This window comes from Blennius ocellaris, assembly GCF_963422515.1.
Source record: "Blennius ocellaris genome assembly, chromosome: 7".
Classification (NCBI taxonomy): Eukaryota; Metazoa; Chordata; class Actinopteri; order Blenniiformes; family Blenniidae; genus Blennius; species Blennius ocellaris.
In genome coordinates, this window is record NC_137656.1 from 3,645,822 (window position 1) to 3,673,220 (window position 27,399).

The window sequence follows — 27,399 nt, forward strand, 5'->3', positions numbered from 1 at the left end:
AGTTTCATTGTAGCTCACCTGTGAAATCTGATGTTCTTCTTCCACAAACTGCCTCTTCTTGGATCAAAACTCCATGTTAAAGAACAAATCTCAGAGTCTGATCATCGTCAAGCTGCCACACTTGCACTGGCTCTTCCACGGAGTTTTTTACTTTCACTTTTTATTGTGGCTAACAGCAGGGTTGCCAGGTCTGGTGAGGGAGTCCCTCAAAAGTATTTTTTAATGATAAATGTAGAAAGCACAATTAGTCTGAGGATGTTCAACCATTAAAACTTTCAACATTTACTGAACACCATAAAAACAATGTGCAATGTGGACATTTGCAGACTCTTCCAGTTTCTGTTTAGGCTTGTTTTGAGACATCCTGGGATTAGAGGCCTTCAGTTCTTTAGACGTTCAATGTTCTTTTGGGAGTCTGACCTGACCTGGATTAGTCCTCTGTCTCTCTTGGGAGTAATATTCGTAGGTCAGCCTCTCATGAAGAATGTCCACTGTTCCAAGTTTTCTCTATGTGGATAATTACACATCATGATTCAGTGGAGTCCCAAAGCCGTTGAAATGGCTTCCAAATCCTTTCATATTGAGAGAAGTCAGTGATTTTGTTCCTCATAAAATAAATGTAGTGGTCACACTGGAGGAAGATTAACCGTCTCATGTACAAATTACATATTTCCAGAACTCTTTAGGAAAGTTTGATAAAGATAAACAATCCAAGTCGTTCAGGTTTATTAAAAGATATTAAATAGAAATTGTACCATAAAGGGCCTCTTTGCACTGAAACAATGAAACCATGAGACGTTTAATAGGTTGTATTTAAAGGTTGTTGTGTCGTGGTTACTGACGGGACCGCTCCACTATTTAACGTGAACTGAACTCTTGTAATGTCTCATTTGAAGATTTAATATCAATAATGTCTGAATAATTACATCACAAAAGGACTAAGCACATTTTATTTAATAATCAGGAGTCCAGGTCCCCTTGGAAGTTAAAAAAATTAATCAACGTTGTAAAATTAAAACTTGCACATAGAAGAGAAACAGAATAAGACATTTTCTATAATGGTTATATTTTGTAGGCTAATGTATGGAGGTCAAAGTGGGCGTGTCCAGTGTAGATTGTACTGTTTTGGCCAATCAGAAGGTCCATCGTCATACTGGAAAATGTGTTCTTAGCAACAGAAACGAGACAAATACTGTCTTGTTGCCATTTTGATGTTGTGTAAACAATGTTCTTGATGACGTTGGGAAGACGTGTTCAGAAGAAAGGATCTGTCGATCGGAGTTTGAAAGAAAACGAGACGCCGGCGCTTCAATCTGGAAATGTTTATTCTGCTACTGGAATGAAGCAGAGCACAGCAAGCATTCACGACAGGAGCTAACGCTGCAGGGCCTTCACACCCCCCCACCCCACCCCACCCCCCTACAGGCAGGGTTCCTACAAATACCCTAGGACTCAACTTCATTCAGCACCTAATGGAGTTAAAGCGAGCCAAAATCTATTTTTTTTTTTGTCAATATGCAGGAAAACAAAAGTTAAAAAACAAAACAAAGCGACGTGAACACTTTTTCCACAAACCGAAGCTTTAAAATCTATTTATAGATTATACAGATACTTCCATATATATGCAAATGAAATGACGAGAAAAAAAAAAACAAAAAAAAAACACCCCTACATTTTAGGGTCGACAACTTCACGACTAAGAAAGATCTATCAACGGTTCGAGTTCATCTGCATGAGTGAGTGCGGCGCCCCCCGCAGGTGGTGTGGTGTAGCTCAGCACTGAAACGTAACAAGACCACGGCATCAAACGTCACGAGCTTCAAGCGAAGGAATCCAGAACAAAAAGAAAAAAGAAAAAAAAAGGCTCCGCCTCTGGAACAACTGTACACAACAACTTCCTCTGCCTCTTGACTCACAAAGAAAAACACCAGCGACCCCCCCGCAGCTCCGAGCCCCGACTTCAGGAAATCTACAACTAAAACACCAGCTTGTCTTTTTCGGCTTAAGGAAACTAAAAACACAGGAGACGGGCAAACAAACGCTTCAGTACATCTCTGCACGCGCTGATGGCGGAGGGGGCGGGGCCTAGTGGCTGTCGTAGTCCTTCTTGTCTTTTTTGCCTTCGCCCTCGAAGCTGTCTGTCCCGTCGCTGTTGTCGCGGCGACGCTTGCGGCTGTTGCGGACGTTGAAGCGGGGGTTGATCAGCGGCAGGGGATCCATGCCCAAGACTTTGTGGATCTGCCGGAACGCCAGCAGCCTCAGAGCGAACTGTACGGAGACATGGGTGGGGGGGGGGGGGGGGCAAACAGCTAAGCTTTAGTTTTCCCACGGGGGACATCAGCTGCATGGAAACATGAACCCTCCTCAAATCAGCACAGAGACGTCAAGTACCAAGTCATGTCTGAGTTTCACCGATTGACACACTCTGCAGACAATACCACTTTGTACCAGCAGGTGGTGTCATGGGTAGCATCACATCTTTATATATATTTATGGTTTGTTTTGGTAATTTCGTTTTTTTCCCCCTGACTTCCCAGGATAAGAATTATTTTTTGTCGAACTGAGAACGTGGGAACTGATGATGGCAATTCTCCCACAAGCAGCTCCGATCTCTACATTTCATCTTGAGCCTAACTTCTCCCCAACGCCTGCTGAGATTTGAGAGAACGTACTTGGGCACTTGAGGTGATGTCCTCCCTCTGCTGCTCTCCCATCGGAACGAGTGTGTCCACCGGCTTCTTCTCGCAGGGGTCGACCAGTCCGGGTCCTCCTGCAGGAACACCAGAGCTTTCTGATTGGCGTCCCTCTGAATGAGCCGACCAATCCCGTTCTCAAAAGCTCGCAACTCACCAGGGAGTAAAATCCCGGAGGAAATACATTCAAAGATGCGCCTCAGAGCATCGCCGGGGCTGAGGGGGGCCGAGGCGCTGCTGATGGCCTTCTCCACCAGCAGCTCCATGGCCTGAAGAACAGAGAACACAGAGGAGGAGTAAAGAGTCTCGGATGGAACCTTCTTCGGTTTGACGAAGCACCAAAACACCAAATCTGAGGAACAATCCAAAAGACCTGCAAACAGGCCCGTCTCCCGGGGGCCCACACGCGTCAATGCTGGTGGCGTTCCGGAGGTCGCAGGTTGTAGCGTTCTGATCCATCAGAGCCACTTCACTCACCCAGAGAAACCCAACATCGTTCCATTTGATCCCTACTTCTCACCGGAGCCGGGCCACGTCAGCCCGACTTCGTACTTCAACCCTCTCGTCTTATTCTCGCCGCCGAAGCGTTTACCAGTTATGAGCGCGCCTGAAGACCAGACTCACCCATCCAGGGAACGGTGACCAGGTGGGCACTCGCTGGCACAGGTCTCGCAGGATCCGGATGATGATGACGCAGGACTGAAGACCATTGGCTCTAGCCTTTTGATGCAATAGAGTTAGGTTTATGGAGTGACCCGGGGGTGACAAGAGATGGACCAAACAAGTGAATCAGTGCCGTCATAGAGGTCCAAACACTACTGTGCATAATGGAAGCTTGAGTATGGTTTGACGTGTGTGTTGAAGCCATAACAGTTTGCAGTCAGCTGCCATTCCCAGTAGTCTTGTACCTCACAGTTAGTAAGGGAGCTCAAAGTTTGCAAGATGCGCAAGAAACGAGGAGCTTTCTTGCCATCTTCTAAACCCTGATCCCAGATTTCTCCAGGTATTCTCACAAACGGGGACTTGAAAGTACAAGAGTCCACCTGAGAGGAGAGCATAGGGACTGAAAGAGCCGAGGAAATCTGCGTTATTTTGCCTGTGTTTGTGCTCAGGGGGCAGAATCACAGGAAACTACTCAGATATTCCCCGTTTCCCTCAATCCCCATTCTACAAAGTAGAGTAAAAACAATACAGACATGGAAGCACTTCTGGATGGCACAACTCTGTGCTAGTTATTGTGCAGCCTTATGGAATCACGTGGAACTAGAATCGAAGACTTGGAAAATTTCATGGAGAATACAAGGATGCCAGTTCTTTCTAGCGTTTGCGTTTTCACGCGAGGGATTCAGATGAACTGAAGATTTAAGAATCAGTGCACACATTAACCAGATCCTTCTTGTGGCAGGCGGCATCCTTGAATATACGGTTTGTTTTCTTGCTTTCAATATCAATAGGTTTCCTCTCGATTATGAAATAAAAACCAAATGTGTAGGAACATAAATAGATGAATAGAAACATAAATAATGCATCTCATAAGGCTACAATAAGAAAGTAAAATGATGTTCCGAACCTGGAACCACTTAGCGTGGCGCAGAGCAGCCAGAGCGTCAAGGCATTTTTGCCTGTCCAAGACGTCCGCTGGGTCTTTCACCATACCCGAGGTTACATCTAAAAATGGATTTCAAGTGTCAACATGGTGATGAGGAACGGGTGTTTGACCAGGTCAGCGAGGCTGGCAGAGAACAAACACATTGCCACACATACCAACATTTCTGTCTGACACAACCTGCAATCGGTTGCTCATTTTACATTTTAGAGACATTGAAAGAAAAAAAGAAAAAACACAAAAAGAAAAAGAGGAAACAAACTAACACGGGGTCAAAGGAGACGGGCGGAGATTGTTTAGTCAATCTGGTACGTAAATTTAATTTTTTCGGTCAAACTGAATGCGGTGTTGGAGAGCTGTAGGGTCGGGCGATCGGCGCTTTTTAAGCCTCTGTCCTTCACTTTCATTATTTTTTTGCTAATATAATGTTTACTGCCACACACATCATTAAATCTTGACAGATTTGGTCTATAATTACAAGTTGTTGGTTTGTAACTGAGTAGTTTTATGAATTCAGTTCAGTTTCTGAATGTTTGATGAGCTGCACTGCTGCTGCCTCTGTACTGCTCCCTTAGCCTACTGTTTACATTAGCAATATTCGGATGAGTCGGGTAGCTCAGTCACCATTCAGCTGAACTCCTGTTTACTGCATGTGGAGCCTCACTAATCCTGACAGCAACAACAACTATGTCCCACCGTCGGGAGCATCGAGTGTCTTTAAGGAAAGCCAGCATCCAGATTTTAGAGCATCTTCCTCCTCTAACATCCACAATATAGAGCATCTTCCTCCTTTAATATCCAGATTATAGAGTATCTTCCTCCACTAACACCCAGATTATAGAGCATCTTCCTCCACTAACATCCAGATTATAGAGCATCTTCCTCCACTAACATCCAGATTATAGAGCATCTTCCTCCTCTAACATCCAGAATATAGAGCATCTTCCTCCACTAACATCCAGAATATAGAGCATCTTCCTCCTCTAACATCCGGATTATAGAGCATCTTCCTCCACTAATATCCAGATTATAGAGTATCTTCCTCCACTAATATCCAGATTATAGAGTATCTTCCTCCACTAACATCCAGATTATTGAACATCTTCCTCCACTAACATCCAGAATATAGAGCATCTTCCTCCACTAATATCCAGATTATAGAGCATCTTCCTCCACTAATATCCAGATTATAGAGCATCTTCCTCCATTAATATTGTACAACACGTCGCCTTTGCAGGAGCAGAATCGCTCGTTTTCACAAATCACCAGACCCCAGAGACTCCAAACCGAGTTGGTAGTGTTTGATCAGGAGACTGTGCTCGAGGTTACCTCAATGAAAACAACTGAAGACAGAGAGTGAAACAGAGAGAGAGAGACAGAGACAGAAAGAGAGAGACCCGATAAAAAAATAAAATAAAAGTAACATGGCAGTAGTAGGTGTGGCAAAGTTTTTGGGGTGTGAGGAAACCTTGGTCAAAAATCCTTCCGAAGCTGTTGGCTCCTACGTAAACCTCTGATGGGAGACAGAGTGCTTTGTGTGTGTCTGTGTGTGTGTGTGTGTGTGTGTGTGTGTGTGTGTGTGTGTGTGCGTGTGAGAGAGTGAGAGTGTGTGTGTGTGAGTGGCAGAGTGTGTGTTTTACAGACTGGGCTGGCGTGTGGTTTGGATACTCTGCAAATCAGAAAGTAGGAGGAAGCAATGGTTGCTGAAGAGGAGAAAACAAAACATGAGAACTACCAGAAAACCAAGGGGGAGGTTAGGAGATCACTGCATGCACAGCTAACATCAGGAGGCTGGAATCAGACCCCCACCCCACCCAAACCCCCCCTGGACTGAACTCGGGTGCAACCACAGATTCCTGAACGTGTAACCATACTTCCCCAAGACTCGTGTACTACATTATTTCTCGGAGGCGAATGAGTCCGATCGGAAGGATTTGTCCTCGTCTTTCAGGAAGTCTGGAGGACAAACACTTCAGAGGTTTCCAGCCCAATTTGGAATGGTGCGTGTGTGTGTGTGCGTGTGTGTGTGTGATGGTGTGTGCAGCTTGAGAAAAGGGACCTCAGCATGGTGAACCGCTCACCAGTACACAGAAAGGACGATTTGTTTCCTGTGGGACAGTTACATACATCAATCTGCTGTGACTTTTCTGATTCAGTTATCATCTCACGAGGGGTTCATTTTTTTGTTTTTTGTTGTTTTTTTTTTTGCAGAATCTGGTCCAAATTGAATCTTGGAGGAGTGGGCGCTGCCTCCTGCAAATGAGAGATTGTCACTCCTCGTCTGATGCACAGAATTTGGAGCGGAAAGATGGCTGGTGGTGCAAGTGTCTCCCAATGATTGCAGCTAACTGAGACATGGAGATTACGTTCTGGGAACACAGGAAACAAAATAGAATCTCACCTGGGAGGAACTAGACTTTAACACAATGCAAACACTGATCATGCTTTGTTTAAAGGGTAAAAGAGCATCTGAGAGTCAAGAGTCACGGAGCGAAAAAAGCCTCAGAGCGGCACTGCTGGCACACGCCTCGTCTCTTTTCACAATGATGGAAGCCCACACAGTCCGAAACGCACTGTGCACGCTTTGTCTGTCTCAATGACAGCCGGGCTCTGAATGAGCGCGACGACGAGTGAGGAGTGCCAGCAGGACGGAGCTCTGCAGAGGGTCAACCCACATACTGAGTCATTACAGATAGAGAGAGGTGGGGGAGAGAGAGGGGGAGGGGGTAGAGAGAGAGAGAGAGAGAGAGAGAGAGGGGAATAAAAAGAGAGAGAAAAGGCTGTGATGCGTTTCCAACCTCCGTCCCGGCCACTTTCCTCCCGGATGACAGGGGAAGTCAGCGTGATTGTCACTTGCATCTGTGGCTCGGCGCAGGACGTCAGGATGATGGCCGCCTCCTGTTCGGAACCCTTCACTTCGTATTTCTCTGGGGTCACCACCTGGAGAAAAGAAAATACAGCGGTAACGGAGGTTTTCCTGTGGTACTGTCATTCAGTGGTGACACATGGTATGTCCCGCTTTATTGTTATATACAGGGCGCCCAGAAAATATTCACAGCACAAATATTTTAGAATCTCTCAACGGATGTTGAACAGTTTCAAACATATTTCTGACCTCCAGGGGGCGCCGTGAATGTGAAACGTTCTGGAGAACAAGTTCTTGTTTGAAATTATTGAAATGTGAATTGATGAGTCCCATCAGTTCACATTTCCTGCTTCAGACTGCTTAAGGACAAATGGTAAAGACTCCACTAGCTTCAACGCTAAATGCTTTAGCATCGCGTTATGGCGCCTCCAGCAGGTCACATGGATTGAAACTTTATTCTAAATAATGATTTCACATGTTTCTTTCTGTAAACACAGGTTTTTACTGTACACGCCGTTATCTCAGCGAGCACGTGGTGCAGTTTTTGTTTCTGATCAAGAAAAACTTGGCCCTGGACTTTTTTTATGGTTCTCGTTGAGTGAACTTTGACCCTGTAGTGATGTGATGGTGGTAGTGTGTGGATGCAAGGACAGTACTGTGAGCTGCTTGGGGAGGTGCTCCACGATGCTGGCCAGGAGGCTCTTGGTGGGCTTCTCGGAGCAGAGCAGCACCAGGTTCACGTTTTTATCCCCGCGAAGAAGCAGACCTTTGGCCAGGACGCCGACCCGCATCACGCCCTTCAGGGCCCTGAGATGGAAGTGGAGGAATTATTTAAAAGTCATATTTGATTCCACTTTGTTTGTGTTAATGACGACAATCCAGCTGAAACTGAAGTTCCACGTGGAGTTCCACAGGGTTCTGTCTTAGGACCTTTACTCCTCATAATATATATGCTTCCTGTGGGGAATATTATCAGGAAACACCCCATTAACCTCCATTGTTATTCACATGATAAACAAATCTATTTAGTTATGAAACCAGATGCAATTGATCAGCTTGTTAAATCAAAAGTTTGTCTTGAAGACCTAAAAGCCTGGATGACCTTTCATTGTCAGCTTCTGAACTCAAAATAAATTATATTTGGCCCAAAACATCTGAGAGAGAAATGATCTAAAGATATAGGAACATTGAATAGCATTACTGTGATCTACAGTATCACTGTAAGGAACCTGGGAGTCAATTTTGACCAGCACTTATCATTCAGCCTCCACATTAGACAAATCTGCATTTTTTTTTTTTTATCTGGAATGTCTCAAAAATCAGGAACATGTTGACTCAGAGGGACACTGAACAACTGCTCCATGCATTTGTCACTTCCAGAGTAGATTATTTTAACTCTCTATTATCACGCTGAAGCTGCTTAAAAGTTCTTCTATTGATTCTATTCTATTTGCTGCAACGAGAGTCCTGACAGAGACTCTTAATGGGCCTCCTGTTAAATCTAGAATTGTGTTTAAAATCCTTCATTCAACCTACAAAAGCTTTTAACAACCAGGCCCCAGCACGTTTATTAGTCCCATTTGACCCAGCAGAACATTTGGTTTTCAAAGTGCTGCTTACAAGAGGTTCTGAGGTTTTCACAAGGAGGATGACAGTTTCTATTTTGAAGGTGAGACTCAAGACTTTTCTATTGAATAAACCTGAGTTGAATAAACAGTTGGGGCTGGTTCAGGCATATGTTCACAGTGCTGGGAGACCTGTCTTTCGCCGGCTCCTTCTTCTCCTTGTCCTCGTCCTTGGTCTTGTCCTGGTCCGTGATGATGTCGGAGACCAGCTTGAGGGCTCGCTCAGTGATGGACACGATCTTCTGGATGGACTGCAGCTCGTCCTCAGATGGGTAGATGGCGGCGTGCTTGGTCATGACGTAGCGGTCGTCTGAGGAGTCGGGCCGACGCGGATGCTGCGAGCACCAAGAAAACAGCTCTGACTGGTTCAAGGACACCGGTTCGATTCTCAACTCAACTCAGTGCGTTTAAGGTCATTAAAACACGTAAAGAGCCGTTTCAGTCTATCAAAGAACTTTGACGTACTAAAACAGGAACAAATCGAGCCGACACATCATATGAAATACGTCGAAGAAGCAGCACGCTGATAAAGTCGTACCATGGGGCCCTGAGGCTGCAGGCCGGGTATTCCAGGCCGGACCCCGAGTAGACCCGGGGGGCCCGGGGGCCCCGGTGGGTATCCTCCGTCCGGCATGCGGCGGCGGTCATCCCAGTGGTGCTGCTCGTCCTCCATGCGTCTCCAGTACATGTCTTCTTCATAACGCCTGGAGAAGAAAGCACAGCGTGTGGGCACTCGCACACTCTGAACGTAGCGTCCGGCCTATCCCCCCCCCCCCCCCCCCCCCCCCCAGACTCACCTCATCTCCATCCTCCAGCGCTCCTCCTCCTCCCTCCTCCTCCAGTACTCCTCCTTCTGCATCTGCTTCCTCATCTTCTCCTCCTGGATCTTCCGGGCCCGGATGCTGGGCTTCACCTCCACCTGCAGTTCTGGATTCACCTTTTTCTGTACAACACACACACATGGAGAAACACCCCAGCATGTTTGAATCCAAACGGAAGTAACTCCTTTCAAGATTACTTAGTGAGTTTTTCATCCTAATAAACGCAAAGAAACTAAGCATCACTGCGTGAAAAGATGAACATATTGGACACATCACAATATTGACTATAACCAATACATGTACAACCATGATATAAATACACAATAACATGTAAATCACACTCTTGATTCAAACAAACTGTTTCCTCTGACATTAAACTGGATCTGAACCAGTTTAAAACCGTATGAAAGAATATTAAGTTCATGTGATCTTGTTCAAAACTGTATCCTTGGATGTTAATGCCACCTCAAGTGGGACACATTTCATGTTGTGAATTAATGCTGAAAAGTGAATCTATCAAAAACAGCTCAACTCAAATACAGAAAAATGATTTTTAATCCTAAACTTAGAGGCTTTAATTCTACATGCAGGTAGTTGGAAGTTATCCTCAACGGTCTTAGTCCTTCAGGAGTTCATACTGTCGGTTACTCACCTTGTACTGCAGGCGATGCCTTCGACCTTTGAGGTGCATCTCCTTCGCGTTGGGGTCGTTGAAGCTACATTCGCACAGCTTGCAGTGGAAGCGGATGACTTTGCCTTCATCGTTCCGGACCTGGAGACGAGACAGCCACACGTTATGATCTGGCTTCAAGGGGGGCCCCCTCCCGGCCGCCCACCGTCTTGTCTCTACGTACTTCTTCGACGTAGTCGTGACCGACGGGCTGGACGTCGCTCTGCAGCGCCGCCAACGCTGACGTGGACAGAGAGTCGTCGCTTTTGGAGTCCTGAGAACCTGGCGAGAGGGTCGCAGGCTTGGAGGAATCCACTTTGACCTCTGCTCTGGTTTCATCGAGCTTAGCTGTGGTCTGGAGCTTATTTCCACCTGCAGGTGACAAAGGACACGCGTCAGAGTCCAAGGACACGTGGGAGGACAGACGGAGGACAGACGGAGGCGGGACCTCGAGCTCACTGACCAACGAAGTTGATCTTGGGGGGGTTGACCTTCTTCCCGGCGGCGGTGGAGCCGGCGGCAGCACCCAGGCTGCTGGTCAGCTGGTTCTTCGCGCCGGCCACCCCGCCGCTGACCATGGTGACGGGTTTCAAGTAGGGAGGGGCGGAGCTGGAGGAGGAGGAGGACGAGGAGGAGGCCACGCACAGCGAGCCGCTGCTGGAGCTGCTCAGGGACGCTGTAGTGGTCTTCGAGGGGGCGGACGTGCTTGAGGACGACGTCTGAGTCACCATGCTGGGCTCGGTGGAGGGAATGGGCTTACCCAGTTTGGTATGGAGCTTCACCACCTGCAGGGGGCAGCACACGAGTCCTCCATTACAGCTCTGGACTAAACTCCTCTCTCAAATTTTCCCCGTTTCTGCAGCTCACAAGGTCCCCCACCACTTTAAAAGAATAAATCGTCCCGTCGGCTCACCTTCTGGTGTTTCGCTCCGCGGATGTGAGCGGCGTACGCGTCGGCGCCGGTGCACGAGACGTCACAAAGCTCACAGCGCAGCTGGTTCTGAGCGCTGCGAGCCAACGAGCCTCCACCGGAACTGCTGCTGCTGCTCTGAGAAACCTTCAGGGCCGCCTCCTTCTTCTTATGCTTCTGACCCTCCAAGTGCTCCTTATAGGTCTAGAGAGAGAGAGAGAGAGACAGTATAACCTGTTAGATTCCCTGTCCCGTGGACTTGCTCCAATATTTAAAGTCACCTTGTACGCAGACTGTAGGAACAAAGTTAAAGATTTGATTGTGTTCCTACAGCGAAGCGTAGTGTTCAAAGTGTCACAGAGGAAAGAACCAGGAACGGACCTGCGGTCCCGCACAGCTGATCTTGCAGACGTCACAGTAGTGGATCTGGGGGGGTTTGGGGGGCTGTTTGGGCCGGAGCTGCTTGCTCTGGAAGGGGGGTTTCTTGGTGAAGGTGTTCCCGGTCCAGGCCGCCGTGGCCGCCACCGCCGCCACCGCCTGCTTCTGCTGCTGTTGCTGCTGGTAGTAATTGGAGGCGGCCGAGTACACGGCCGCCTCATAGCCCGAGTACGAGGTCCCTGGAGGGAGAAACACACCGGAGCATGTCACACTCTGAAGCTCTTCTGCATCTCGATAAACTCCAGTTGTTCCATCTCATTCAGGAGGTCCGGGCCCCGTTTACACAACAACGGTGCTCGGAGTTACTGAAAACACAACGCTTTAGAAAGCTTGAGAAAGCTCCGTCTCCGTGGAAACGGGAATATGCGACCTATTGTGTGGGTGAAACGAGTCGTACCGGAGTAGGTGACGGCGTTGGTGCTGTAGGTGGGGCTCTGGGAGTACGACGGCACCACGGAGGCGGCGGCGGCCACCGGCTGCACGCTGGAGGTCACTGGGTAGATGGAGAAGGTGGAGGAGGCTGGGCTGGGAGCCGCGGGCTTGATCACCGTCACCTGCCTGGTCTGCTGGCTCTGCGTGTACGACGTCACGCCCTGGGTGTACCCTGATTTGGGGGCTGGAGACCAAACGCAAAACTCCCGTGACGTATATATAGTACATTCGTAAATGCCTGTTCTCCTCCTTAACATCTATAGAACAACTGTGAACCGCTTCGTGGAACCTTGTAGGTTTCTTGATATGTTCTCTACTGTTAACCAGGAATTATTTAACTACTAATTACTCCTTCAAAAAGCACCGGTTACTTCATTGGTTACTACTGATAAAAAAAACTTTATTTAGTTCCTGTGTCTACAATGGTTATTTCTAGTGTTATCAAACTGTTAGCATTAGCTGAGCTGTCTGCACTGTGTGGGTCAGTTTAATGACTGATTTACTCATAAAGTTCACCTGACGTCATATCAGTTAGTAACAGGAAGATTTACTATAATCTAGATGAGATTCCTTTTCTAGTAAACAAAACCTTTGGATAATGCGAATGCTAACTCAGGCTCAGAATTGAGGCAGCAGCTCGACAACTGTTTTCAGCACCAAGCTCTCTCCTTACTGGGTAAGGTTGTTCGTGTGCAGTGTAAACACAATCAGACAATATTCAGGTTGAAATGTAATCAGATTACACTGGGAGGACAGGAAAAAGCCAATATTTAAATTTTAAATGAAAATCCGTTTTGTGTACGTGTCAGTATAAGTTGTACCTCTCCCTTCACGATGTGGCTTTGTCCTGCGCGTTCCGAGTATACACCTACCTGTCTGGTAGTAGGAGTCGGCCACGCTGGGCTGCGGCTGCGCAGCCGCCGCCACGGCCGCCGTCGCAGTGGGCTGCTGGTAGTACTGCTTGGTGTCATACCCTACGGCCGAGGCAGTGGACCGCACGTAGGAGTACGTATCCTGCAACGCAAGGAATCAAACATCAGGCACACGCCACAGGACTTCAGCTCCCTGAAGCCAGCAGAAGACATCACGCCTAAAGGAATATTTTTATTTCATTTGCACATTGTACTATTTTTTTTTTTTTTAAATGACTCCTCTTCTGGCTAAAACTGATTTAAAATTTACAAAATAGCAAAAGAAATGCCTCAAATTAGTCCAAAAAAGGACCTAAGGAACACGCTTCTCAAGAGTCCCAATTGCTAAAACAATTAAAAAGAAAAAAAAAGATGAAAATAACTCAAACAGCTGGAAAAAAAACTACAACTAGTCTGAAATTAAAAAAAAAAAAAAAAAAAAAAAAAAAACAGTAAAAACTTTTAAAATGGGCAAAATTCCTAAAAAAAGAAAAAAGCTAAGTAAGGACCTGTTTACACGACCTTTGAATGAGCACTTAAAGCAGCTTCAGCCCTTCCGACGTGGAGAGAAGAGTCGCGGCGTTTCTGTTACCTGGTAGTTCTGCGAGGTGACGGGTGGCGGAGGCGGAGGGACCTCGGGCTGGCGCTGGGGGTAGCCGTAGTCGGCGGCGGTGTGGGTCGGCTGGTACCCCCCGTAAGCCGCGGCGGTGGCGGCCGCCACGGCCACGGGCGCCGGCCTGGCCACGGCCACCGTGGCCGCGGTGGGGGCGTAGGCGGCCGCCACAGTGTGCGCCGCCACCGGCGCCTGGTGGACTGTGTAGCTGGCCACTGTGGTGGGATGTGTGTACGCTACCCCGGCAGCTGGCTGCTGGCTGGTGGTTCCAAAACAAAGCAGAGCGGCGTCAGAAGGATTTACAGCTTTCCTCTGCACATTTAGTCAAACCTGCTGTGAATCGTGTTCGCCGTCGTGGGCTGTGTACGGATCAATTTCGCCTTTTGATGGGCGTTTGGGTTTGTTTTTCCTTTCAAGTTAATCTCTCTTTGGTTAATTTGCGAGTCGTTTTCGGTCTTTTTTTCATTTCCATTAATGATGCGAAGTTTTGTTCTTGTTCTTTTTAAGGCTCCGGTTTGGTCTCGCTGACCATATATTGGCAAACTTCACTCATTGTGTGTCAGATTTTGTCATGTGTCTGTGTGTCATGTTTTATATATCATTTTGTCAAGTCAAGTCAGCTTTATTTATATATCACTTTACAAACGGCTATGGCTGATGCCAAAGTGCTTCACATAATAGACTAATGAAAATTGCAACAAAAGATTAGGTAATAAAGCAGTAAGATACAGTCAAACAATAAAACTGGCATTGGTGGGATTGTGTCTCACGTGTCCATTTTACATGTTGATAGCTGTTTAAAATTAATTGTGTGTTCACAGAGACATTTAGTCTCACTTTGGTAAGTTTCCCCCCTGATCCGTCTTGTTTCCGAGTCATTTCAGTCACAGCATTGATGGTTTTTACATTCTTTTCCTGTTCTGTACAATGATTTGGGTTAAATTCATTCACACCTTGAGAATTTTTACATCTCGCAGTAGATTCTAATGTTTATTGTTATTTTTCACATCTTTTTTTCTATTCATGATATGAATTCATTTAAACAAGGGGATTAGAAAAAAAAGAAATAGATTAAAGGTACAAGAGTGCCAAACACTGTGACCACGATGTTATAATCAAGATGCACATCAGTATATGACGCTGATGTTGTTTGTCGTTTCTCTTCTTGGACGGGGTTTAGTGTATTTGTGCAGTTATTGCAGTGGAGCAGGTTTGATGTAAAGTTAAAATATCTGGTGCAGTAATAATCTGATTAAATAAATTGATGTGTAAAGGAATAATAAATAGTTCATTGCTGCAGCTGTGGTTAAAACGGGAGTTACATTTTAGAAGTAACAGATCAGACTTTGCAGCTGAACAGAAGTCATTTAAAAAGAAAAAATACATTAATTTCTCTGGTGAAAACCAAATAAAACAGAGAAATCTCAAAGATTAGCTCACAGTGGACTGACACTGCAGAAACATGTAGATACAATAAGAAAGCACAAGGTGCGGCTGCATGGTCTGTCAAAGATCACGATACAGATGTTCAATATTCAGATGGAATAATGAACTGAAGTAAATTCTCCAACATCCAACCACAACAGCAGAAAGTCTGTATCTCTGAGGGCCCATTTACATGTTGCAAAAACTGATAATTCAATGCGTTTGGCCTTTTTGTTTACACGTATGCAAGGCTACAATTCAGTGAAAACGATTCTTCTTCAAAACAGAGTTTGACACCACAATATGAATCTTAGGTGTGCAACACGTGTTTAAAGTCTGCAGAGTGTGATGACAATGGATGCGGTTGAAGCAGTGCGCCTTTATAAGTTTGTACAAATGTTTTTAGTTTCTTTGTGTTACAATCACAAATGTGCTATTATGTCGGGACACTACCGCCAATAGTAGCTCTTAAAGTCTTTTTTTAGTGAGGTGTAAATTAAAATTTTATTGAAAATGATCTGCCGTGAACAATGGTGTTAATACCCGGCTACGTGTAAACAAGGCCTGGGTCTCCACCTCTGAGTCTGGTTCTGAAGGTTTTCCTTTCCACCCTCTCCTCTGCTTGCTCATTGAATTGACGTTTTGTTTTTCTCTCTCTACAGAAGTGTCTTCAAATGACTGTGTTGTTACTGGTGCGATGTAAATAAAAGTGACGTGCCAATAGAGATGCACTATTCCTGCCTAGCGGTGCTCTCTGGATGCATGTGTATACTGGGAAGGAGGTTTGCGTTCCAGGATCAGCTGGATCAGCCATGGATGCAGCTCTGCAGCGCTCCAGCGGCCGCTGACGTTAATTCACGTAGAGCTCCGCAGCCTGGACTCCGGCTGACGTCCAACTGCAGCAGCAGCAGCAGCAGCAGAGGGATCAGCGCCGCCACCCCCTCCCCCTCCCTCGACAATGGCACCACAGAGCCCCGCAGCCCCGAGTCCCTCACCTGTATTGGGCGGCAGCGCCGTGGGTGAATCCAAAGTAATTGCCGGTAGCCATTTTGGCATCTTCACCGAGCCGGCTGGGCACTGCGGAGGACACACGCGCACACGCACGCACGCACACACACACACACAAACACACACGGGGGGAAGCTAACGTTAGCATCGAGCTCCAAGGACTCGCTCCAGCCGCACATCGCGGTCCTGCCTCCGCATAAAGCGGCTCCCCGTCAGGCAGGAGGCCTCAGCACCTCCCCCAGCGCCCCGCACACTCACCATAGGTGAAGGAGACCACAGGACAGATAGGAATCATTGGTTTCTTCAGTTTTAGCGACCCCGAGCTCGACAGTCGCCTATTTATATTACATGTCGTACCCGGAAATGCCGTCCGTACGTGCGCATGCGTAGAAAAAGCAGCATGAGCGCAGGGCGCGGTCACGCGCTTTGGAATAAATCCATTATTATTATTATTATTATTATTCATTATGATTGAAATACATAACAAGGCTATTATAACGCCTAACAATACTATTATAATACCTAACAAGATTATTTTAATACTTCAAGATTATTACTGAGGTGGCTCGGGCATCTATTTCGGATGCCCCCTGGACGCCTCCCCAGGGAGGTGTTCCGGGCATGTCCCTCCGGTAGGAGGCCTCGGGGCAGACCCAGGACACGCTGGAGGGACTATGTCTCTCGGCTGGCCTGGAAACGCCTTGGGGTGCCACCGGAGGAGCTGGAGGAAGTGTCTGGGGCGAGGGAAGTCTGGGCAACTCTGCTCAGACTGCTGCCTCCGCGACCCGGCCCCGGATAAAGCGGTAGCCAATGGATGGATGGATGGAAGATTATTATAATACCTAGCAAGGCTATTATAATAACCAACAAGACCAGTACCCAACCAGGATAGATGGGTGAATGGGTGCGTGAATGGATGGATGGATGGATTAGTGTAGTACCAATAGAAAGCTTCAGGGAGCAGCAGAGAGCCGCAGCACCGTCCAGTGTCCCTGACAGGAAGAAGAAGAAGAGTTTCTCCCAGGCAGGCACTGCGCCGTGTCCGACATTACCAAACAAACCAGAGGTGGACGGAACTCTGGAGACAACCGCGACCAGCCGCAGCAGGGACTCTCTCACTCAAAGCGGGACAGGTGCGGAAGGCTTGTCCGGGACAGCCACAGCGGGGACTCTCATTCACGCTGCCGACCGACTCTGACTGAGCGGCACCCAGCGTCTGCAGCGAGGATGAGCCTGAGGACAATGCTCTCATCCACTGCCATGGTGGCCATGATTGGGTTCGGCTACGGCATGTGGACCATCATCTCCCCGGGAGAGGAGCGGCGCAAAGAGATGCTCAAGGTGACCGACACCGGGTGGTGGTCCGGCGGCTGTTACCTCTGTTGTTCCCACCACTGTTACCAGTACTGAAGTTACCCCGTCTGTCACCACTGTTGTTACCCCCGCTGTTACTCCCTCTAATACCACTGAAGTTACCCCTTCTGTTACCCCCTGTAATACAACCGCTGTTACCCCCTCTATTACCACTGCAGTTACCCTTACCCCAGTCTGTTACCACGGCTGTTACCCCCTCTAATACCACTGTTGTTACCACTGCTGTTACCCCCCACTAATACCACTTTAGTTACTCTTACCCCAGTCTGTCACCACTGCTGTTAGTTACCCTCTCTAATACCACCGCAGTTACCCCCGCTGTTACTCCCTCTAATACCACTGCAGTTACCCTTACCCCAGTCTGTTACCACGGCTGTTACCCCCTCTAATACCACTGAAGTTACCCCTTCTGCTACCACTGTTGTTACCCCTGCTGTTACCCCCCACTAATACCACTTTAGTTACCCTTACCCCAGTCTGTTACAACTGCTGTTAGTTACCTTCTCTGATACCACTGCAGTTACCCCTTCTGTTACCACTGCAGTTCCCCCTTCTGTTACCCCCTCTGCTACTACTGCTGTTACCCCCGCTGTTACCCCCTCTAATACCACTGCAGTTACGCCTTCTGTTACCACTGTTGTTACCCCTGCTGTTACCCCCCACCAGTACCACTTTAGTTACCCTTACCCCAGTCTGTCACCAGTGCTGTTAGTTACCCTCTCTAATACCACCGCAGTTACCCCCACTGTTACCCCCCTCCAATACCACTGTAGTTGCCCCTTAGCCCAGTCTGTTATCACTGCTGTTACCCCCCTCTAATGCCACTACCACCTCTAATACCACTTTTCAGGTCAGGCTAAATATCAAACTGAAATGCCATAACACATTTTTTCCCCCCAAAAAAACAGTCTGTGTTGTTTTTGATAAAATGATGTCATTCCCGTCATGAAGATAATGGGAATATGTTAAGTTTTAAACTTGAATGTTACAACTCAGTTCCCCCCCTAAACTGACATAATTACAATTGAGCACGCCAAGTGGTAAAACATCTCTTCGGGGCTGGGATTTGATTGTGAGGAAGTGATGTCATTCCAACTCCTGGTTCCAGGTGTGATGTCACACTATACAGGTTAATGTTCCTAACGTGTGCGTGTGTTGCCACCCCTCCTCTGCTGTCCCGTCAGGACCTTCCGGAAGCGAACCCGGTCAGGATGGAGGAGACCAGGAAGCGCAACGCCATGTTGATGCAGGTCTTGAAGGAGGCGGCCGAGACCAAGGAGAACATCGCCCGGTCCAAGTAGCCGGACCCTGTGTGTGTGTGTGTGTGTGTGCGCGTGTGTGTGTGTGTGTGTGTGTGTGTGTGTGTGTGTGTGTGTGTGTGTGTGTGTGTGTGTGTGTGTGTGTGTGTGTGTGTGTGTGTGTGTGTGTTCAGGCCCACGCAGTCATTTTGGTTGAATGTTGGACTTCCTGACGTTTTTCACAGCGAAAGCTGTTATTGTTAATTTCTGTGGGGATCCTTGGAAAATAAAACGCGTAACTCTTCTGGTTATTAAAACTGCCATGTTTTGTCATTGCTCACACACCGGAGCTCATTTCATTGCTCTTCAAGCCTTCTTGTTCCTCTGAGGCTCACGTCTCCACGCAAACGCTCACTTCCTGCCGCAAGCACGGAGGAAGAATCCCGACACCGGCTTATGGAGACGTTTTCACGCTGAACTAACAGGTGGGTGAAATGTGGATAAGAGACTGCGAACATTTCAACGATCATCTGCACATTTTATGATGAAAAATTTGTCTGAAAGCTCAGTGTATGAGTCAAAAACTATTTTTAAATTAAAATGTAAATGTCACTGAAGTAAGCCGTGTTTAAATTTCCACCTCTGACTGAGGACTCTTTCAGCTAGACTGGTTGTATTGCAAATTTGATTAGATATATAATCTTTGCTATATGGAATGATGTTCGAATATAATTCCTCCCATGTGCAATAATTGGTGTTGTGTTGTTATTGATCTGATTTGATTTATTTGTAATTTTTCTTCTGCTGTCCTGCATGCTGCTGCAACACTACATTTCTCCATTTGGGAGATGAATAAACGCTTATCTTATCTTATCTTATCTTATATTATCTATTGAATCCCGTTATACCCAAAAGAAGAACAACACGTTGAATGAAACATTAAATATATTGCCTACAAAATATTTTGCCGAAGAGAAAATGCAAAATGACACACCAATGTTTTTCAATATAAAAAGAAAAAAAAAAGTCCCGGCCGTGTTTATTTGAAGTCTCGCTCCGCGCTCTCGCGCGATAACCGGAAGGTGATTCAGCTTTCCGTTTCCTGTGAAGACAGAAGCCCTGCATCCCCTGCATCATGTAAGGAACTCCGCTTTACCCGCACTTTGTTCATTAATTGTTCAGAAAATGCGCGTTTACCGCACTGCGGCGGCCAGTGCGGGGCCGCTCTGCGGGTTTCAGTCCGCGGCTTTCGGCGCAGATCGGCGGCGTCACGGAGCTAACGTCTTGTAGCCGCGCGGCGGACATGTGCTAACGGTGCTAACGCCGCTAGCTCCGTCGCTAACCTCCGTCCTCTCTCTCTCATTGTGGCCCCGGGAAGAGAGCGCGCTGTCCGGCGGAACCTTGGCTCACCTGCCCGCCTCCCGGGACCTAAGCGAAGCGGCCGCGAGTCGTGTGTGTGTTCCGTGCTGAAAATGTCCGAATGAGACGGCCTCTGAACGCCTCAATCTTAGTCTTTGTTTCATTCACCCTGGCTCTCCGTGTTTTCAATGTTCTACCGGATTTAATGTTACTAATGTCATAATTTATGCAGTGAGTCGACATTAATCCAACCTCTGCCGCACCTGACTGCAGCTCCCATTCAGTTATCCTCTATTCATTCAATGTGCTTAACATGTCGGAGCAATGCCAACCAAAATTTATCAGATACTGAGATTGTCCGGAAATTATTCTCGAGTCATGCTGAGATTAACCTCAAGTAATCCTGACATCGTGAAATTATCCTGGAGTCGTCCTGAAATTATCCTGGAGTCGTCCTGAAATTATCCTGGAGTCGTCCTGAGATTATCCTGGAGTCGTCCTGAGATTATCCTGGCGTCGTCCTGAGATTATCCTGGAGTCGGGTCGTCCTGAGATAATCTTCGAGTAGTTCTGAGATTATCCTCTAGTCCTGATATTATCCTCAAATAGTCCTGAGATTGTCCTTGAGTCATCTTGAGTTTGTCCTTGAGTCATCTTGAGTTTATCCTTGAGTCATCTTGAGTTTATCCTTATGTAATCCTGACAATATCCTCAAGTAATCCTCTGAATATCCTTGCGTTATCCCCAAGCAATTCTTAGGTTATCCTTGAATAATCCTCAAATTATGCTCTACTTATCTTGAGAATATCCTCAATTAATCCTGGGAATATCCTGGATTTATCCTGAGATAATCCTTGAGTTAACCTGACATGCTCGAGTTATCCTGAAATTCTCCCGAGATTATCTTGGCGTTTTCTCAAAGTTTTCCAGAAATTATCCAGACATGATATTATCCTGATGTCACTCAACAGTCCTCAACTTTATGACACCTTCCAAGTCACATTAGCATTAGCATTAACCATCTAAAGTCGCGTAAGTTTTACACTCGTTTATTTATGTATTCATATTTTGCAAAAAAGATGGAATTTAATACAATAAATCAATATACTTTTTTATTAAATCTTAAAAAAAAAAAAAGTGATTACCCAGAATTCCCAGCGTTGTCCCGAGAGCTCACGGCAGCAGGTGTCATCTGAAACAGTTGGTGGTGGTGGTGCTGCTGGACTCACAGTGACCTTTGACCTCTGTTCCCCGCAGAATGCCCAAATCAAAGGAAGTGCTGTCCTCCACGTCCGGGAGCGACTCTGACAGTGAAGTGGAGACAAAGGTTAGTGCCCTCGTCCACATCCTGATGTCATCTTCAGTTGAAAAGTAACTAATTACTTGAAGTGTAGTGTTTGCATGAGCTGAGCTGTCGTTACGAATCCACTCATTAAGTTCACCTGATGAGTCGGTGGGAGAAAGATGCTCTACAATCTGGATGTTAATCTGCCAACATGCAGGCGGCTCTTAGAAAAGGAAGCTAACTGCTAATGCTAATGCTAATCACGGCTCCTGTGGATACAGGCTAATGCTAATGCTAATCCCAAAGGACCACGTTTCTGTCATGAGATGGGTCTGGATTGGTGAGGCTGAACAAGGCGGATTAATGGTAGAATAATCAAATGCGACAGCTCTTCCAACAGACGACGAGTCCACCGAGATGACGTCAGAGTAATCAATTACTTGTCCAGGTCACGAGGTTGTTACGGTGAGGATGTGTGATGTGTGACGTTTGTGTGCCGCAGGCGAAGAAAAAGAAGCCGAGCGCGCCGGAGAAACCCGCCAAGAAAGCAAAGCCCGGGGAGAGCTCCAAGCCGGGGGGGTCGTCCAAGAGCAGCGGCAACGGAGACGACAACATGTTCCAGGTGGGAGGCGCCGCGGCGTTAACCCCCGGAGCGCTGGATCAGAGGGGGGGGAGGGTGGGGGAGAGGAGACGGTGCACCGGAAACGGGTTATATTGACGGTTCTACCTGATTCTGAGTCGTGAAGCAGCTCGTCTTGGAAGCCTCCAGGTTTCGTCTCGCTGAAAGGCAGAAAAGATGTTTTCGTTTTGGGCGGCAGCAGCTCAAAACGAGCTAAATAACACCTGCAGGCAGGGCAGACACAGATTAACACCCTGACCAGGATTTCTGGGACATTCTAGCAAAACCCAATGTCTACGCTCACCAGTTCCAACACGTTCTTACTCTTTTACGAATTCGTTCCACACATGTAAAAACACAGTTGCATGAAATTAAAAGAAAGAAATGCGGCTTTGAGCCGAGGGTTTGTTAAAAGAGAGTGGTGATGGCTGTAATGAGTTAAACAGTAACGGGTGTTTCTCGAGACTGATTGCGACCCGTCGTGAAGAGCAGCAGCTCACCGCCGCCTTTGCTCCTCGCAGATCGGGAAGATGCGGTACGTCAGCGTCCGAGACTTCAAGGGTAAAGTCCTGATCGACATCAGAGAGTACTGGATGAACCAGGACGGGGAGATGAAGCCGGGGAAGAAAGGTAAACGACCGCCGTGCTGCCGGTACACCGAGAAACTCTCCAGAAGGATTATAAGGCTTGTCCTTCAGTGCTGGAGGATTCATGTTCTGTCACTACTGATATTAATAAGCTCAATGCGACTCAGTCTGAAAAAGTAGAATTTGGAAAATAAAAAATTTGAGCTACAAATTCAATAAATTTGACGACAAAAGCTTTTTTTTTTTTTTTTTTGCCCTAGTTGAACCTTCAAATTAAAATGTCAGAATGCAGAGGAAAAACTCCAGAACCACAAACCACATTGAAGAAGTGACATGTTTCTAGTTCTGCCAGTAAAAAGAAGCAGAAGTGTGAATTTCTTATGCCCTGTTTTTAATGTTTTCGTTTCGGGAAAAGTTTCATCTTTGCACGGCAACTTTTGAAAATGACATCCGTTTCTGCTGGAAACGGTACAGTTGGCCTGCACACACACGTACGCCACCGAGAAAAAAAAATAGCGACGGGAGTGCACGGACGACAAACTTGGTTTGTTATCACAGTGACTGTCGACTATAAAACTACCAAGACCCAGGAGAATCAGGACTGGGAGTCGTGAATCTGAAGGAAAATAGACTGAGCATGTTTACTGCAGCAGTCTTTCAGAAAAGTTGTCTTTCCCCCGTTTCCACGGAGACGGCGTGGGGAGTGTCCTCAACCAGTCGTGGTTTTGAGCGCCGTTGTCGTATGAACGGGACACCCAAAGCGCGACGGTCTGTTTTCAGCGTGTCTGTGCTCTCCTGCAGGCATCTCCCTCAACCCCGAGCAGTGGAACCAGCTGAAGGACCAGATCGCGGAGATCGACGACGCCGTGAAGAGAACATAATCATTCCTTTTCGTCTTTACATTCTTCAACTACTTGTGAACGCCTCGGCTGATTTAGTTTTTGTAAAGTTAAAAAAAAAAGAAAAAGTTTTTGGTTGTTTTCTAATGGGTTTTATTTGTAGTTCATGGATGCAGACGTCTTCTGCGCACCCTGTGTTTTTGTGCGTGTGTGTGTGTTTTGGAGCTGCTGTAATGTACGTGTGTTTGTGTGTGTGTATGTGCGTGAGACCCTTCCACTTGGTGGGTACAGTACACCATCAGTCATGTTTTTGTACTGAATAATAAAAAAAAAAACTAGCAACACGCTTTTTGTTGAGTCGACGTTTACTGTGCTACCTCGTTTGTATTGTCGTCTATGAGGCTGATGGAGGGAAGCAGAGAATAGATGGATGGATAGATAGATAGATGGATAGATAGATAGCACTTTATTAATCCCAGAAGAGATATTCTACTGTCCTGCAGCTCATCAAAAGGAAACATAAAAACATCGACCGCACTTCCATTCATACAGCACTATTTCATAGATGAGAATGGAAGAAGTGCAGAATAGTAGGTTTTAAATATACATAAAATAGTTAAAATGGGATATGGAAAACGATAACAAATGATGATTGCTGTGATTGAGTTCAGGAGGCATTAAAAAGTCTTATTTCTCAGTGGAGGAGGTTCGTTGTAACGCACCGCCTTCACACATTGCTTGCATTTGGAGTATGAAATAGGCTTTATTGCAATTAATAAGTACTCATACTGGTAAGTATCCCTACTATAAACATATCAGAAATGGTGATTAGGAGGTTCAATTAAAAAAAAAAAACCCAGTGAGTAAGAAACAAATTCCCAATGAAAAAGGCATCGATGTTAGGGAATCTTTGGACATCGGTATTGGTCCGATACTAGCGCATAAATAAAATCCTCCTGGATCCACTGAGTAGTTAAACTTACTAAGTGATATTAAGCTGCTGGTGTTGTATAAACTATATTTTTATCCCCTTAATTCAGCAGAACATATTTTGCAGTCTCTTAATTTTGTCATTATCATCATCATTATTAAATAATCCCCAAACTGCGGACATCGCTCGTGCTCTCTCCCGTTGGCTGATGACGTCACGTAATGCTTGCCAGGTTAGAGTAGAGAGAGCTTTATTCCTCCCCAGGGGGAAACACAAACTTACAACAGCTCAAGGTAAAAGGTGCATAACTTAAAAAACTAAGGAATTAAAACATGTAAACATGCAAATATAGATACGAGCAAAAAGAGCACACAAAATAGAATATGTAAATATAAAAATAAAAAATAAATGTAAAATAAAACAATCCAGTAAAAAGAAAAATCCTGTAAAATAGAGTAAATTACCAGGATTGTTATACACACAGCGTAGATAGGTAAAGAGCTGTGTACAGTGCAGGTGTAACGGAACATGTAGGACATTTACAGTGAGTTGTTAAATGTCCTTACAGCTGTTGGGATGAAAGACTTCCGGTAGCGTTCTGTTGGGTACGATACGACACAACCGACACACTGCGGGTGTCGGTTGTGTCGTATCGTACTTGTAGTATCTGACCTGACACCAGTACTCCTGGTTAATTCCTAGTTTATATTGTTTTGGATTTGAAAGAGGGAGAATGTTAGTTTGGATTCAAAGAAGTGGAAGAAAGAGACGTGTTACTTTGAAAACAAAGTACAATTATCAGGGTTTTTGTTGTTGTTATTGTTGTTGTTTTGGTATATAATATACTTCCCAAATGTTTCTAAATATAGTCTGAAAAACATATTGTTGATGGTGTTCAGTAAATCTTCAATGTTTTAATGGTTTAACAGCCTCAAAATGATATGTTTTAATTTATACATTTATCTTAAAAAAAAAAAAAAAACATTCAAGGGACTCTCGCGTCAGACCTGGCAACCCAAGTGAAATCGAAAGTAAAGTAGTGTCAATACAACCGAGTGCATGTGAAAGCGTGACGATGATCAAGCTCTGGCATTTGTTCTTTAATATCGTGGAGTTGCAGGAGTTTTAATCCCGTAAGAGGCAGTTTGTGAAGGAACATCAGATTTCACAGGTGAGTTTTAATGAAACTTTCAAAGTTTTGTGCTCAGACATTTAATTTGAGGAAGTTTAAGAACTGTCCCCATCCTTGACGACGGCGCCCAGGGGCAGAAAATGGTTTCTACGTTTGAATTTAACTGTGATTTTATTTCAGAATATAAACAGGCTACATACTTGTAGTGGGACACTATTGTTTCCAACACCATTTGTCAATGCTTATGGAGAGGCGTCTGCCTGTGTTTCAATCACGTCTTTCTATTAGTTGTTAATGGTCATAGTTTACACTAATGAGTCCAAATCTGAAAAGAAAAAAAAACGTTTTTGTTTATTTCTTGTCAACAGCAACCGGATAATGTGTCAAAATTGCCTTTTAATAATAATTTACTTTTGAAAACAAAAAACGGTCCATACTGTAGTTTCTGAGATGTGTTTCCTGTTTGACTTTTCTTCGGTGGTGCTGGAAGGTGGTTGGTGTGAGGTGGGAGGAGTCAAGCAGGAACAGGTGGGAGCAGGTGGGAGGAGTCAGGCAGGAGCAGGTGGGAGGAGTCAGGCGGGAGCAGGTAAGACGAATCTGACTTTCTCCTCACATGCTTTTCGCTGGTGTTGATGTATCTTCCTCACACTGATTCATAATTTTGCATATTTGTTCACACAACAGATATTAGAAATTCTGATGTGTTTTTCTTCTTCTTCTTCTTCTCTCCAGTTTCATTAGCCTCAGATGTTTTCTTTAGAGGTAATGGCGACCAAAGCATCTGGTGAGTCTTTTTTCTTTCACTGCTTTCAAAACTTAAGTCCTCCCCCAATAAGAGATTTGACATGTGCACTAATGAAACATCAGATTTGAGTAACGTCACAACCGACCATTTGATGGAGAACCTGCAGGACGTGAAGACGTCAAACTAAAGTCTGATATGACGCAGAGGACAGTCCGTTGTCTTGATGCAGTCGTCTTCCTTTCAAAGTTCCGTGTCGAGGTTGTACACAACGCAAAGTAATTGACCACTGTAACGCTATGGGGGAGGAGTTTCTGGAATATCTCTCGTGAAATCGCATGAAACTTGTTGGCAGAGTGTTCACTTCCTGGTACGAGATGTTGCATCCTGGTACAATGTGGGATTCGATTGAAATGTGATTGGTTATGAATAAACAAGTTTTATTTTGTGCGAATATGGAACAAACCAGAAAATGGGAGCACCTGAAATGACGTAGTACAGCGGACCAATCACAGCCTCGTGTTCTGGGTTGCTTTGACGTGTAGTTTGAAATATTTGGAGCCATTAATTAGTCTGAAGTGAAAGATGTGTGGACGTTTGATTCCCGTCTTTTTCCAGTTTCAGGTTCACCGCTGAAGCGCAGCAGCAGCTTTTGGTATATTCCACCTGACAGTGAGTACAAGTTTCATACCAGCAGGTGGCGCTGCAGCAGTGCTCAGTTATTTAAAGTCTGACATTGTCGGAGCTGATAGGAATATTTTACAAACACATAAACAAGGGCACCCATTCCGATGTAGATCTACAACACACAGATTTACAACGACACAAAGTGAACATAAAGTCTTCAGCTGTAACAGAGGTACAGTATACATATAGGAACACTGTTCATATCTCAAACTCTGGTGAGGCACCCTTGAAAGATCTCGTTCGAGACGGATCAATATTCCTGTACTTTACTCTGACTGCCGTAATAAACACTGATTCAGGGTCAGAACTGTCTGATTGCAGAATAAAGCTCCTGTAAAAGTGATTAAACAACTTCATGTTGAACGCCTGATGAAATAACTTTCTTTCCAGTGTCGGAGCTGAGGGCGGTTCTGTTGGGGAACGGCTGGTCTGAGAGAACCTCAGTGGGAAACTTCCTACTGCGAGACACTAAATTCAACACGGAGGAAGAACTGAGTCAATGTCTCTGTGTCGGCAGAGAGTCATTGGACAAAACAGTCATTCTTATCAACACCCCAAACCTCCTGCACCCCAACATCTCTCAGGAAG

The 27,399-nt window shown here is 45.9% G+C and overlaps 3 protein-coding genes across 4 annotated transcripts; 2 read left to right on the plus strand and 1 right to left on the minus strand.

The window, feature by feature from the left end:
* Positions 1–1,426: 1,426 nt before the first annotated feature.
* On the minus strand, positions 1,427–16,373 carry zfr (zinc finger RNA binding protein). 2 transcript variants are annotated; one of them, XM_080499092.1, is made up of 20 exons: positions 16,277–16,373; positions 16,006–16,087; positions 13,565–13,844; positions 12,934–13,075; positions 12,027–12,245; positions 11,573–11,808; positions 11,195–11,395; positions 10,745–11,066; positions 10,466–10,653; positions 10,264–10,383; positions 9,588–9,733; positions 9,329–9,494; positions 8,923–9,125; positions 7,822–7,972; positions 7,098–7,239; positions 4,264–4,361; positions 3,318–3,413; positions 2,851–2,962; positions 2,673–2,770; positions 1,427–2,268 (listed from the first exon to the last, which is right to left on the minus strand). In XM_080499092.1, exons 1-20 carry the CDS (start codon positions 16,311–16,313, stop codon positions 2,086–2,088), a joined length of 3,222 nt encoding a protein of 1,073 aa, XP_080355218.1. In that variant the 5' UTR covers positions 16,314–16,373; the 3' UTR covers positions 1,427–2,085. The 2 variants fall into 2 exon arrangements, 1 of the variants encoding a protein (XP_080355218.1); XR_013936679.1 differs by lacking the exons at positions 1,427–2,268; positions 2,673–2,770; positions 4,264–4,361 and having other exon boundaries at positions 2,922–2,962.
* Positions 16,374–17,043: 670 nt separating this feature from the next.
* On the plus strand, positions 17,044–18,931 carry uqcc3 (ubiquinol-cytochrome c reductase complex assembly factor 3). The gene is made up of 2 exons (XM_080499106.1): positions 17,044–17,359; positions 18,577–18,931. The coding sequence occupies exons 1-2, from the start codon at positions 17,246–17,248 to the stop codon at positions 18,691–18,693; spliced, it is 231 nt and encodes a 76-aa protein (XP_080355232.1). The 5' UTR covers positions 17,044–17,245; the 3' UTR covers positions 18,694–18,931.
* Positions 18,932–19,706: 775 nt separating this feature from the next.
* Positions 19,707–23,665, plus strand: LOC308132130 (activated RNA polymerase II transcriptional coactivator p15-like). The gene is made up of 5 exons (XM_080499102.1): positions 19,707–19,767; positions 21,247–21,316; positions 21,777–21,896; positions 22,415–22,523; positions 23,282–23,665. Exons 2-5 carry the CDS (start codon positions 21,248–21,250, stop codon positions 23,359–23,361), a joined length of 378 nt encoding a protein of 125 aa, XP_080355228.1. The 5' UTR covers positions 19,707–19,767; position 21,247; the 3' UTR covers positions 23,362–23,665.
* Positions 23,666–27,399: the final 3,734 nt, after the last annotated feature.